The 15,357-nt window shown below is 38.5% G+C and overlaps 1 protein-coding gene across 1 annotated transcript; it reads left to right on the forward strand.

Moving 5' to 3' along the window:
• The first annotated feature begins 1,599 nt into the window (after nt 1-1,599).
• On the forward strand, nt 1,600-6,917 carry LOC109220872 (serine/threonine protein phosphatase 2A 57 kDa regulatory subunit B' beta isoform-like). Its single transcript, XM_019385341.1, has 6 exons — nt 1,600-2,262; nt 2,353-2,736; nt 3,209-3,405; nt 4,816-4,892; nt 5,396-5,633; nt 6,755-6,917. The coding sequence occupies exons 1-6, from the start codon at nt 1,600-1,602 to the stop codon at nt 6,915-6,917; spliced, it is 1,722 nt and encodes a 573-aa protein (XP_019240886.1).
• The last annotated feature ends 8,440 nt before the right edge of the window (nt 6,918-15,357 follow it).

Consider the following 15,357-nt stretch of genomic DNA (forward strand, 5'->3'; position numbering starts at 1 on the left):
AATTATTTGCGGCAATTATAATGGCTACTAAATCCAATCCAAAACGGCTAATTATACTTCTTTAGCGTCCATTATTATAGCCGCTACATTCAAAATAATTGCCGTTAAAGCAATTATTTGTGGCAATTATAATGGCTGCTAAATCCAATCCAAATGGCTAATTATACTTCTTTAACATCTATTTTTTATAGCCGCTAAATTAAAAATAATTGCCACCAAAAGTTTGCATCTGTAATGGCAATTATTTTGTGGCAATTAAAATGGCCATAGTATCCCTTCTGAAAACATCTTAGTTTGCCCTTTTAGCTTCCATTCTAATGGCTAATATGTTTAACTAAATTGCCACTAAACGTCAATATCTTTAACGACATTTTATTTTACATCAATTATAAATAGTTTAGCCACAATTAATGACAGTTACTATATTTGTACATAATATGACTCAAATAATAAAATATATTAATATTAATTCAAAAAAAACATAATGTATCTCATTAATCTTAACAAACAAAAGGAAGTACTAATCAAAAACATTAATATCACAGTAACTTAAAACATAAAAATATATTATTTAGACTAAATAGCTAATGTCATTATATAACTAATCCAAATGATGGTCTTCAAATGATTTCCGCAACTTTTCATCATTTTGAAATCTTTCACCCTCTACATTATCCAACATCAGACGGCATGACCTGAAATTATAAAATAATTGTATCAAAAGAATATCGAAAGAACAAAAATGTTCCAATAATCTATACAAACAAATTTTGTACTCCATCAAACATCTCTATCTCTCTTTCCATATTGTCCATAGTATTAAAGGAGCTACTTCCGTCCTCCCCTTCTCTTCCTTCTAATCATTTTCATCCTAGAAGCACCTTTCATACAGTCCCTGGCATCACTTATTCACTTCAAGTATACTCCAGACTATACAGTATATTATATACGTCTACAGATGCTAAAATCATGACAAGTCAACTCATTGATCAAATATTGCTAGAAAAATTAACCAAGAGTTGTATAGTTACAATGAAACTTCTAATACTTTCATTAGTAAAGAGGGAGGGAAAAGGGGGGAATTCAAGAAGAGTAGCTATTCCAGATAGTCTTTATGTCTTTGAATGAATAACTGCAAATTACTTTCTATTAAGTAACTGGAAAAACAATTGTCTCGTGTTACTACTCACTCCGCCAAGGAACAAAAACTGGTGAACACTTCCAAAAACAAGAAGACTAAGCAAACACAGTTCAGGTATCAAAGATTAGAGATTTTCTATGTTTCGCTCGCTAAAAATTTAGAAGGTATCATAGCTCTACAGTTGCTCGAAATCAATATGGTATCACTAATTTTTTGTGACAAAAAGACCTACTGTTGGCTTCCAGGTTTAAGACCAGGGAATACAATTCTCAATATATGTTTATCCTTTTATATTTAAAACTAATAATCTTCCAAAAGATCAATAGAACTCTTTGGACCAATGTTTTCTTAATAAAGGTGATATAGTAGTTATAATGCAATCACCGAACCTTATAGTTTTGCAAGTGCATTACTGGACTCTAGACATCAAGATCGAGGAATAATGGGAAGGGACTGGAATGGAAAAGGCAATAAAATACATGACAAGGAACTCAAAGGAAGCACAATGCCCTGCCTCTTACAAAATGGGTGGGTTCAATGGAAATAGCCCCAAAAACTCTCCAAGAGCTTCTTCAAGAAAAACATACAGCCCAAAAAATTCTCCAAGAGCTTCTCCAAGAAAAACAACCACAACTCTAAAACAACTCCTTTTAGATTCCAGGAACATGTCAAATTTTCTTGATTCTGAAAGAGAGGAATTACTCTCTCTTATTTCTTACTGTTCTTTCACTTACACTTTCACTGATCCACAAGAATCCCCTTCACAACAAGATTTAAAGAGGCTAAAACTCATTCAACTCCTTTCAATAATCAAGACTCTCATACAACCACTTGATGATCAAGTACTTTTACCCCTTTTCAAAATGTTGTCCACTAATCCTTTTAGACCACTCCCTCCACCAATTTACTCTGTTGCCTCAATATTACCCGACGACGATGATCTTGTCAGTAATCCTACACCATCTTGGCCACATTTGCAAATAGTTTATGACATTTTCCTTAAGATTGTCGCTAGAACAAGTGTTGAATCGCTCCGAATTTATATAGACCATTCTTTCCTTCTTAATCTCCTCACATTGTTCCAATCTGAAGACCAAAGGGAACGCGACAGCCTGAAGAATGTGTTCCACAGAATTTATTCAAAATTAACATTCTATAGACCGTTCATGAGAAAGGAAATGAATGATGCATTTTTGCACTATGTTTTTTAGACTGATCAAAGGCACCCCGGAATAGGAGAACTTCCTGAGATATGGGGCACAATTATCAATGGCTTTAGTGTTCCTTTGAAAGAAGAGCACAAACTTTTCTTAGTGAGAGTTCTTGTCCCTTTGCATAAGCCAAAAGGGATGCAAGTTTACCACAGGCAACTGGCCTATTGTGTAACTCAGTTTGTGCAGAAAGAGCCAGAGCTCGGTGGGGTTGTTATTAGAGGTATTTTGAGATACTGGCCAATAACAAATTACCAGAAGGAAGTTCTGCTTATTGGTGAATTGGAAGAACTTGTGGAAACTCTAGATCCTCAACAGTACAAAGAACTAGCACTACCTTTGTGCACCAAAATTACCATGTGTTTAAACAGTTGGAACTCACAGGTAAAACCAGTGCCTTTCATTTAGCTTCCAGAGTATTTGGATAACGATTATCAGTGTGTTTGGTACGCCGAAAGTCATATTTTTCCGTGGAAAATATTTTTCTGCAAAATGTTGTCCATGAAAAATGGTTACCTGTGTTCTGTTGGTGAATGAAAATATCTTGAGAAAATTACATATATTAAGGATCAACAATTTTATTAGTAAACCAGAGAGTGTTTTGATAAAATATTTGACCGTTAAAGATTATTAATGTCTAAGTGGAAGTTAAAAGATAAGATTTCTGTAAGAAATATAACTTCCACCCATAAGAGAGGGAATTCATATTCTCCATATTTATGATAGATATTTTTCAAAGGAAAACATTTTCTCTAAACCAAACACCCCAAACTGACTCTCTACAAAGTGTTTCACTCGTACTAAACACACCTTATGTAAGAAAAGATTTTGGAGACTACTATGGTTTTGATTTTAGGTCGCGGAACACGCATTGTATGTGTGGAACAATGGGCAATTCTGGAAGATGGCATCACAAGCAATGGAAGAGGTGTTCCCAGTTCTAGTTGAAAGGATGGAGAAGAATCTAGAGGGGCATTGGAGCAAAAATGTTCGACAATTGACAGGAAATGTGAAGGGAATGCTAGAAGCTCTAGCACCATTTCTCTATTCCAGGTGCCTTTTACAACTTGAAATCCAAGAAGCCGTGAAACGATAGAAGATATGAGAAGAACAGAAATTTAGAAAAAGTTAGAAAATGCAGCAAAGTAGTAAACAGAATATACTGTATATCTGTATTTCATATTCAGCAGACACAAAAGTGGCCTTGCTAGTGAGTGTTTCAACAGCACCACCATATTCTATCACTCACTACAATTGAATATCCTAGGAAATAACTTCAATCGTATATGAGTATTAGTCGTTCCAATCAAATGTTCATGCAGCTGCCATTGGCTAAAACATTTTTCCATATGGAGATAACTATATATACAATGTCTTAGATTTCACTGATGGGGCAATACTTCCTCAAGGTTACAAGTAGATTTTTTTCAATCGCGATGCAGAGTATAGAATGAGAGTGATGCTTCGGATGCCCCATTTTTCAGAGGCTATGATGCGATCATTATTTTGAATAGTGAGATGGGAATTCTATCTAATTTCAGAAAATAGATTTGGGGGGGGGAGGGGGATACAGTTCACCAGCACATGCAGACATTAAAACCAATGCAGCAATTCTTAACAAAATCCAATTGATCATTTACACTCAGAATCTTCAATAAAGCATCTTCGAATATAGTGTCACTTTGGCATTTTCGTTCGAATCATAACTATCAAATATTTTTCATATTTTCTATAGACGGGGAATTGAAGACATTATCGCGGGATAAAAAATGTTACAATAATTCCTTTCAAAGGTACGTATATGTAAACCCCCACCAATAAACCACAAAGTGCAGATTATTATTATTGCTTACCTCATTCGACCTCCCAACAGAGTGACAGACCATCTACTCCTATCCTCCAAAAGAAAGGTGAATAAACAAATTCTCAGACATGCTATGTAGACTTAAACCAACAAATGGAACCTTACAACTGTAAAGTTAAAAATAAGAAAAAATGCTCTTTAACCCGAGAAGAAATTATCAAACCCAATTACCCAAGAACTTAGGATCACCTCCTTTAATAGATTCAGGACAGACACAAAATAAAATACAATTGTAACATAGCACACGTGTACACTTAATATGGTCTTACTTGTAAGTTAGAAAGTGAGTTCACTAAGATGGTCTTACTTGTGTTAGGATCAGATTACATCGACCAGCTATGGGTTATCACTGGTGTAAACAATGCTACAATGGTGTGGGATCATAAAGAGTCATGCAGCAGTAAAGTTAAAATATAGTGACATGGCAATTTATCGAATGCATTCTTAGATTATTCAGAATGTCTTAACGATGCAACACAACTGGAATGAAGATACCAGCACTAGCACATGAAATTAACAATAATAATTGGAAAAAGAACTGCCATTAGAAAAGGTGAACTCAGAATCATTTCAAAGTTCCATCTTTCGTGTATCAACAGCATGGAACTCAAAGCCCTTGCAATGACCCAAACGTCATATGGCAGTACAAAGTGCAAGGCCAACTATGCGCAAAAGTGTAGGACATAGAACTAAAAACCTATCAAAATAGAAAAACTTAAATAGCACATAGCTAATATATTTAAATTTGTCTGCTACTTTCTTGACAAACTTAGTGGCAGTATTGATGCAATTAAACATCGTCTTGTTTAATGGAACAGCTTCCTTGACCCGTCTGTTTAGGTGATAAACCATTTTTGTTTTGAGGAAACTAAAACATCATGGCAGTATATACAGCAGTACATATGGCAGTATAGCAGTACACATGTAAAATGGACTCACATTTTACCTTATGGTATATACTTTGTGCTGTATGATTATTTATTGTACCTTCAATTGATCTTGGATAGAACTTAAAGTTGTAACCTCTCTAATTCTGTGTTTTCTTATTAGAAACTACAGTTTGCTATGTGTTTTGATCAACCTGCAGCAGGGGATGAGATGGACATACGGACTAATATTGGGAAGCAAGACACAACCATTTTGCTACTCTATGTTTATGAGTATGACTTTGTGTGCCAGCCACTTCTCATGTTGAGGCAACAAAGCTGTGCCCAGTATTGCTTTACGTTGCTACAAAATTGACAAGTTACACAGCAAAGTTCTATACTAAAACTCCCACAAGGGTGGTCTACAATCAGAATCATCAAGAAATGTTCTTGACTTCTACCATAACCGCTGATTTTCAGGGCCACACAAAGGAATGGGAAGGAGGGCAAGACAGATGTGTGGACATACACAATTGTTTTTTGACACAAATGTAAGTGAAATTTCAAAATGTATAGCATCTTTACTGAAGTAGGTCTCTAGAATTTTTGAAGCCTAAAAGTCCACCCTTCAATTACCTAAACATTTTCAGCATCTGCAGCATACTAAGTCTCAAGAGAAAGATAAGAACAACCAGATATGCAAGTAGACATTAAGTAAAAACCAAAAACCTTTCGAAACTAACAGGTTTATTTTGAAATGGAATAGAATCCATCTGCGGTGAAAAATGACATAAAATCTAGTGTAAGGTATTAGCAGAGACGTGACTTTGTGATAATATTGGACATACTTAAGGGAGTGGAGTATAAATAGATATTCCAACCACATGGCCTTCCCGAAACCATTGATGGAGTGAGGATAAATTAAGTGTGAAATCATAAACAACCCAACAATATTAGGGGAGGTGAAATAAGTAAAGAATTCATCCCATTTCCCTTTAGGTATTGAAGTTTTATCTTAATGTCCAACTTTCAGTAGTTTTTTTAACGTCAATTGCACTTCTCTTCTCCTATTTTTGCCATCATATCACGTCATTTCCAAGTAATCTTTTTGTAGTTTTGTACTCCACCCATGTATGAACTGAGGTAAATCCCTCTACCTAAAGTAGCAGCTCAAAAGGACAAACAGATATGATTCCTTTGGGACCAAGTACAAGAAAAATGAATGCAACTATGTTTTCACATAAGCATAATTGAAAACACTGAAGTTAACAAGAACAACTACGCCTCAGTCTCAAACAAGTTGGGATCGGCTATATGAATCCTTACTGACCCTGTTTTCGATTCATCTCAGGCCAACATTATACATAATTTTGAAGTAAACAGAGTATCATAAATATTACAATCTTGTCAGCATTTGAAGGTCATTCTTAAAATAACAAAGGGCATCCATGCTTATTAAAGGATCTGAAAATCTTTGTCCATGCTACATACATCGTTTTATACGGAACACGAATCCCATGTACAAGAACAATAACCTCGGCAACTATATGAGTTTCTATCCCAAAAATTGGTTTATAACATAGGAGAAATTTAGATATAAGAGATAAGCGGCCGAAACAAACTTCCTAAATCAGGATTTTCTACATCCAAATAATAACATGACTTTTACCAGATTAATGTACATAGAATCTATTGTAAATAAATCGACAAGAATCAATCCAAAACCTACTGTAAATCGATTGCAAGTGACTGATTTAACAGGGGAAAAAGAGAAGTTAACAGGGGAAGAAGATGGACGGGTACTACGGCAGGCTGTTGATGCAACAACGAGTTAGGAACTGATTTATTGTAAATCAATCGACCAGCATCAATACAAATTCTACTGTAAATCGATTGGAAGAAGAGAAGTTAATTTACTGTAAATCGATTGTAAATTGAAGAGAAGAGAATTTACCTGGGAAAAAGGTGGGCTGCCGTTGACGCACTCGCACTGCCGTTGACACACTGTAAATCGCACTGTCGTTGACGCAATAGCGAGTTAGGGTTTTTCGGCAGCAAAGTCGATTCTAGAGGGAAATAGATTCTACTGTAAATCGATTGTAAATCGAAGAGAAGATAGGCTGCCGTTGACACACTGTAAATCGCACTGTCGTTGACGCAGCAGTGAGTTAGGATTCAATGTTTTATTGTTTTTCGTTCAACTGGGGAGTGGGTTAGGTTTTTCGTTCTATTTTTTCTAATTGGGGAGGGAAACGATAAAAGGTATCAAAAAAATTGGAGGGAAAGATTTTCTCTCTTTCATGCGGAGGGATAGTTAAAATAATAAAAGATTAATTTCAATTAGTAATTTTTAGTGGCTATTATTTTTTATTGCCGGTAAAAGGATATCTTTTACTGGCTATTGGTTATATGCCGCTAATATTTAAGCTTAAAGAATTTATTAGCGACCATTGCCTTATTGCCGCTAAATAATTGCCGCCAAAGGCCTTTTTTGTAGTAGTGACAACATCCTCCAGCTTTGGTCGCCCAGATTTTGAAGTTGCATCACGATCACACTGTTGCACATTCGTCGTAATATCATCCAAAACAGATTCGTGCATCAGAACCTGCTGTGCACTCTTCCTCTCCTTATTCGTCACCCGTTCATACTTGTTAGAAAACTCAATGTTCTTTGGTGTTGTAACCTGCTCTTTCACACTTGGAGATCCTCTTTTATTGGGCGATCGATTTACCACTGTTTGCTTCTGCTCAATGTGCTGCACTTTACTTTTGTTTGGAGATCCTCTTTTGCTGGACACCATTGTCCAGTCTTCAGCCTTTTTCTCAGCAATGTTATCACCCTTTACACCTTCCTTCAAAGCATCAGTAGCTCCAGCCTGCACAATAGCTGGTTGTGTACTATGTTTCCTTGAAGCATCAAGCTGCCCAGGTCATTTTTCCTTTCCATCAGTGGCACAAGCAATAGTTTCCTCGATTTGTGAAGTTGTACCCAATGCTGTGTACATCCTTGACAAAATAGTAGTAGCTGTTATGTCCTTCAATCTTCTATCTTCTCCAGCATCTTTTTTCTACTGCAATTGTATCGCTTTGCTGAGCTGCTCAACACCAGACCCGTCCTTCTCAAAATGTTGCCCAGGTTCAATTGAAACTACAGCAACAGTAGCATCAGGAAAACCACTAATTAGTTCCTTTTCAGTTTTTTCTCCTTGTTCTACCACTGCTATCCCTTGTTGCTTATTACCAGAATACCAGTCATTACTCAGACTCAAAGAAACCTCTTGCAAATTTATACTATCACCTGAAGATACCACATCAACAGTTCGTTTTTGCCCAGCATTAGTCATAACCATATCCCCTTTAACCTCTTCGATCACAGTAGCTATTTGCTGACCTCGTGAAAACTGCACATCACCATCTCGTTTTTTCCCAGAATTGGCTACAACCAAATCCTATTTACCAGCTGCGCGCGCAGTAGCATCTTGCTGATTTTCACCAGCTTGCAACTGCAATAATTTCTGCTGCCCAATGCTTTGGCCTTGTACTGAAACTTCTACCACATGTTGGCCAGCCCTTTTTGCAATCAAAAATTCCCTAGCATCTCATTTTAATTGTTCAACACTCGTAACCTTGTCAATGCGATCATCTTCCTTAACCTCGTGTTGCATATCATTATTTCCTCTATTCTTTTTAATCAATGAACGAAAATCTTCACTAGCATGTCTTTGTCGATTGCACGCATTACAATATACTGGAAGATTATCAAACACAAACTCCTGTACATGCTCAATAACCTTACCAGATTGCTCGTCGATAAGTTGTAGCTTCATATTCTTGGGATGCTTATCAAGGAGATAAAAAATTACCTTTACCCTAGCTGTGCTAGGTCTTGTCCTAGCTTGTGTGGCTTTGTCTATAGCAATAGGTTTTCTCACAGCTCATGCGATTTACAGTAAAGGTTCCTTGGCAAACAGGTTCGTCGGCAAATCTGGAAATGACACCCATGCTACTGTTTTTGACGTCTCCACTTTAGGGTTGTAATCTTGAGTCCACGAGAATGTACAATGTTGAAGTAGTTGTCCCTTGTACTGTAAATAACCAACCTGCTTTGATAGGACTGCAACAAAATCCTCATAAGAATCACAACGAATCAACAGTTGTGGAAATGCGAGCAAGCCAATCAAGCAGCGACCCTCAATCCCAATCTATGTTAGAAATAATGTTCGAAGTTCTTGTAATTCTGGTGCACCATATGATACCTTCATCCCCACAGCTTGGTGCAGTCCTTCTTCAACTACATATTCTTCCTGTTCCTTTAAAGAAAACTGCATCGTAAGCTCACCATGAACATGTTCGACATGTTTAAGGATGGTTTTGGTTACTGCTTGGGATTTTGATACGATTAATGATGCGTATGTACTGGTTGTAAGGCTAGGGTTCGTCTCCCACAACTTGAAGCTGGGAGAGGGTTGCACATCCATGGCGGCTTCTACTACATCATGTCGCCCTAGAGAGAGAGAGGACAGAGGAGAGAGGAGAGAGGAGAGAGGAGAGAGGAGAGAGGAGAGAGGAGAGAGGAGAGAGCATTTTTGGAGAGAGCGGGGTTTTTTTGGAGGACAGGGTTTTGGGCTTAGTAGTGGATTTGGAGGTTATCAAAATATTTTTTTTCCATAAATCAAGGAAGGATCCACTATTTTTTTAAAAAATTACCTTTCATCTTTTAAGCAACTTCCACATAACAACTTTTCAAACCTTCACCCCCAAACTTAGGCTTTTAGCCTATGTTTAAACTTTTAATGTACTTGGGGAGGTAGGATGCCGAAAGATAGATCAATAAAGAACAACGGGTTAAAGCTTGTAACATTGTTGTCAAAGAAAGTATTCAAAAGCTCAAAATGGGTTGACTAGGAAAAATATGCAAGGGTAGAAAATTTAAGGCACAATAACGGTACAAGGAAGGCCTAACATCATTTTTCAAACTAAGTTAGTCTAGTTTTTTGCCGTGAAGCACATTCCGGGCAAGTTGTAGACTACAAATAATGAAGAGTACTTGGCTATATAATCATCCATGTGCGCCTCCATTGCCTTATGATGGCAGCCTCATGATATGGCTCATGATGTGGTTGATGGCAAAGTCTCACGAGGGCGAATGATCTCCTAGCCATTTGGACATTTCCCAAAAGCATAGGACATATAACAAACACTTACTTAGCTAGACCTTAACTTACAATTCCTATTGAGGCATGAACAACCTCATCTACTAGCAAGCATGTAAAATATAAGAACTTGAGAGAACTAGATACTCTATGATCATTACAGAGTTTATAACACACTCTGTGATGATATTGATATTACATATGATGATACTAATAAAATGATAATATAAGATGAAGTAGAAATTAAAATCTTGCCCCTGCTTCTTCAAGCTTGTGAGTTCTTCAACTTGTATCGCCTTGTCTTCCTCTTCAACAATCTTCAAAAACTCTTCAAACTTCATCACTTCTTCTTGGATCTATTAGACCTTGTGAAGGTTGTAGGGGTAGCCCCTTTTTGCTTTGCGACCCTCATCGGGAGTTGCCCAATGGCAGCCTCTTGTGTCACCTTACCATCCCAACTATGTTGCCTTTCATGTGCCTTCTTCTTGCTTTTGTTGGAGCCACTTCTCAAGTATCTAGGTGAGACTTGAGAGATCTCCTTCTCTAGCTATATTGGCAAAACTCGCACCTAGAAGTTCTTCGTCTTCCCCTTATTCATAGAAATCTTTCCCCATATCCACACCAAAAGCTTCAGTAGGATTAAATCCGGACACTAAAGCTCCTGCTCATGACTCTTGGCCACTATTCCAATAGACTTAGAGATAGTAGCTACTGCCTTCTTATCAAGAGACTTCAAAGTATCCATGTCATGATAAACAATAGCATGGAGGATATTTATAGGAGTTAAATTGTACCTTGCAATGGGGGAACTTGTGCTTGCCATCTTTCCTGAAAGTTAGGGCCTTAGCATTAGGATCATCTTTGATGCTAACTGCTGCAATTTGCCGCTGTCCGGATGGTACAAAGACTGGTGCATTTGGGCTTAAACCTTTCTTGATTTGCACTCTTTGAGAAGAGCTAGAAACCGAATCCTTGTGCACCTCCACTGCCCTCTCATTTGAGGTATATGAACCATGATCTGTCTCCTCATCGGAATCACCCAAGTTGTTATCAAAATCATCATCTTCCTCCTCTTCACATTGATCAACCCATGTTTTGCGAGTACATAAGAATTCACTTGTCACAGCTTGTAGCTTCTTAAAAATAGTCATTTTATTTGTTGAATTTGCTTGAGATATTGCTGCCATACTTTTCTCTACTTGTTGGTTATTTCCAGTAGATAGAAGTTGCTGCCCAGAATCGCCATCTCTCTCACCAATCGACTCCAACTGACACGGAACCTCATGAACGGAGGTATTCAAAGTAACCAATGGAATATTGATCTTTGGAGTAGTATGCANCACAAGCTTGAAGAAGCAGGGGCAAGATTTTAATTTCTACTTCATGTTGTATTATCATTTTATTAGTATCATCATATGTAATATCAATATCATCACAGAGTGTGTTATAAACTCCGTGATGATCATAGAGTATCTAGTTCTCTCAAGTTCTTATATTTTACATGCTTGCTAGTAGATGAGGTTGTTCATGCCTCAATAGGAATTGTAAGTTAAGGTCTAGCTAAGTAAGTGTTTGTTATGGCTAGGAGATCATTCGCCCTCGTGAGACTTTGCCATCAGCCACATCATGAGCCATATCATGAGGCTGCCATCATAAGGCAATGGAGGCGCACATGGATGATTATATAGCCAAGGCAATAGAGGCAACACTACTGAAGCTTTTGCTCCCCCCCCCCCCCCCACTTGTACTCTTCATTATTTGTAGTCTACAACTTGCCCGGAATGTGCTTCAAGGCAAAAAAAACTAGACTAACTTAGTCTGAAAAATGATGTTACGCCTTCCTTGCACCGTTATTGTGCCTTAAATTTTCTACCCTTGCATATTTTCCCTAGTCAACCCATTTTGAGCTTTTGAACATTTTCTTTGACAACAATGTTACAAGCTTTAACCATTTGTTCTTTATTGATCTATCTTTCGGCATCCTACCTCCCCAAGTACATTAAAAGTGTAAACATAGGCTAAAAGCCTAAGTTTGGGGGTGAAGGTTGGAAAAGTTGTGATGTGGAAGCTGCTTAAAAGATGAAAGGTAATTTTAAAAAAAAAATAGTGGATCCTTCCTTGATTTAAGGAAAAAAATATTTTGATGACATCCAAATCCACCACTAAACCCTAAACCCTGTCCTCCAAAAAAACCCCGCCCTCTCCAAAAATTCTCTCTCTTCTCTCCTCTCTCCCTCTAGGGCGACATGATGTAGTAGAAGTTGCCATGGATGCGCAACCCTCTCCCAGCTTCAAGTTGTGGGAGAGACGAACCCTAGACTTACAACCAGTACATACGCATCATTAATCGCATCAAAATCCCAAGCAGTAACCAAAACCATCCTTAAACATGTCGAACATGTTCATGGTGAGCTTACGATGCAGTTTTCTTTAAAGGAACTGGAAGAATATGCAGTTGAAGAAGGACTTCACCAAGCTGTGGGGATGAAGGTATCATATGGTGTGACGACCCGGCCGGTCGTCTTAAGAATTTACGCCCCGATCCCCCATTAACTGCTTCCCCTAAGTTCATTTCTGCTATTTTGGTTTGCCGGGACGTTCGTTGTTGAGTTTCGGAGAGCTTTGGGACACTTAGTCCCTAAATGATAGCTTGAGTGTTGAAAAGTGGTCCGTAGTCGGAACAGTGTGAAGACAACCTCGGAATGGAAATCCGATGGTTCCGTTAGCTCCGTTAGGTGATTCGGGGTTGGGAGCATGTTCGGAATGTATTTTGGAAGTCCGTAGCTCATTTAGGCTTGAAATGCCGAAGTTTGAATTTTATAAGTTTCCGATCCGATAGTGAGTTTTTGATCTGAGGGTCGGATTGAAATTTCGGAAGTTACAGTAGTTCCGTCATGTCATTTGGGCTGTGTGTGCAAAATTTCAGGTCATTCGGACGAGGTTCGGGTAGGTTTTTGATCGAAAGCGTGTTTTGTTGGAATTTGAAGTTCTTAGGCTTGAATCTTTGATTAATTCGGGTTTCCAGCGTTGTTTTAGGTGTTTTTAAGATTGGTACAAGTTTGAATAAGGTATTAGGTGGTATTGGTGCTTTTGGTTGAGGTCCCGGGGGCCTCGGGATGATTTCGGGTGGTTAATGGAAGAATTTTGAAAGTTGAGAGGTAGCAGTTCTGCTGCTTCTGGTATCTTTTCGCTTCTGCGGCTTGGGAACCGCAGAAGCGGAGCCGCAGAAGCGGCCTTGGTCATCGCCGAAGCGAAATTTGGACTCCTCAGCTTTTCCGCAGGTGCGGAAGGTTTGACCGCAGATGCGGTTCGCACCTGGGAGATTTGTACCGCAGAAGCGGAACCTGGCCCATTAAGTGAAAACTGCAGAAGGGGCTTGGTTTCCGCAGAAGCGGGACCGCAGAAGCTGAAATACCTGTTCAGAAAAGGGAATTTCGAGGGTTGAGTTTCAAAATTTGGAAAAATCAATTGAGAGCTCGGGAGAGGGCGATTTTGAGTGGATTTTGAAGTGAAGATCATTGGGTAACGTTTTCTTAATCCCTTCTAGTTATATTTCATCATTTTGTAGTTAAATCCATCATTAAAATTCGAATTTGGGATTAAAATTTGAAGAATTTGGTTAAAACTTCTTAGGCCAAACTATTGGGTTTTGAGTGAGCATTTGACCTCCGATTTGGGAGATTTTTATATGGTTAGACTCGTGAGAGTACAAGGGTTCTGAAAATGTGAAAATTATTCGATTCCGAGGCATTGGCCTGAAGGGCATTTTGGTCATTTCACCTAATTTCACGCCGTAGCTTTGAATTTAATAGCAAAACCAGGTGTTTGCGATGTTATTTACAATGTGTAATTGAACTGAATAGATTTGGGCCATTTGGAGTCGGATACTCGTGGCAAGAGCGTGGTTTCTAGTTGATATTGAGCCGGTTCGAGGTAAGTTGCTTGTCTAACCTTGTGTGGGGGACCTTTCCCCTTAGGACATGATCTTTGAATATTTGAATGCCTCGTACGTGAGGTGACGAGCGCGTACTTGAGCTGATTGTTGTAAACCTGTTTCTACTTGAAGTATTTAAATTGAGATTTCCTGTTTACTTGTTCATTTTAGACTGTAAGTTTATACCTGTGCTAGCTTAGAGACGCATGTTTAGCTGGCTTACTTGCTTATTTGTTTAGCTGTACTATTTGTACTCTGTGAAGCATGTTAGGCTAGAATTTACTATTACTTGTCCTGATTTTAGCATTTATTCTGAGATTATGGGTTGTTGATGTTGTGTGTTTAATTTGGGACTACGGGACGGCTTCCCGGGAGATCCCCTGTACTTGAGATATTCTGGACTGAGGGCGCGGGATACCAAGAGATCCCTGGCACATGTGTTTCTATATATATTGGGATACCAAGAGATTCCCCGACTTACTTATTGAGGATACCAAGAGATCCTCGGGATACCAAGAGATCTCCGACTTACTTATTGAGGATACCCAGAGATCCTCGGGATACCAAGAGATCCCCGACTTACTTATTGAGGATACCAAGAGATCCTCGGGATACCAAGAGATCCCCCGGCTATTATTCCTTGTTGAGGGCGGTTTTCCTTGTATTGTTACCTTTGCTTTCTATTACTGTTCTTCCTTATTTACCTGGTTTAGATTCTCGCTGTAGACTTTATTTAAACTGCTTCCGTTATCTCATTATTTATTATGTTTTATCTCAGTAGGGACCTGACCTTCCTCGTCACTAACCAACCAAGGTTAGGCTTGGCACTTACTGAGTACCACTGTGGTGTACTCATGCCTCTTCTGCGCATGTTTTTCATGTGCAGATCCAGGTACTTCCTCCCAGGCGTATCATCCTCGGGGTGGAGAGTCCTAGCTGAGACTTGAGGTATATCTGCTACGTCGGCAGACCAGGAGCCTCTACTCTATTCCGACTTTACCAGATAGTTCCTTTCTTTCCTTTCATGTTGTTTAGACATTCTGGTGTAGAGCAGATTACTACATTCTATTCGCCTGTGTTTCCCGTGAGTTTCCGGGTTTTGGAATTTAGTTGTAGACTTCCGCATATTTTTTAGTTGTATAGGCCGAGTGGCCTTATATACAGTTGTTATTTACCGTATGTTCAGTT

This window comes from Nicotiana attenuata, unplaced genomic scaffold (genome assembly GCF_001879085.1).
Source record: "Nicotiana attenuata strain UT unplaced genomic scaffold, NIATTr2, whole genome shotgun sequence".
Taxonomy (NCBI): Eukaryota; Viridiplantae; Streptophyta; class Magnoliopsida; order Solanales; family Solanaceae; genus Nicotiana; species Nicotiana attenuata.

Coding starts and splice junctions, on each gene's coding strand:
- LOC109220872 (XM_019385341.1), top strand. CDS start 1,600: ATGGAAAAGGCAATAAAATACATGACAAGGAACTCAAAGGAAGCACAA. Junction 2,263..2,352: donor AACGCGACAGCCTGAAGAAT/GTGTTCCACAGA, acceptor TATGTTTTTTAG/ACTGATCAAAGGCACCCCGG. Junction 3,406..4,815: donor GCACCATTTCTCTATTCCAG/GTGCCTTTTACA, acceptor GTGTATCAACAG/CATGGAACTCAAAGCCCTTG.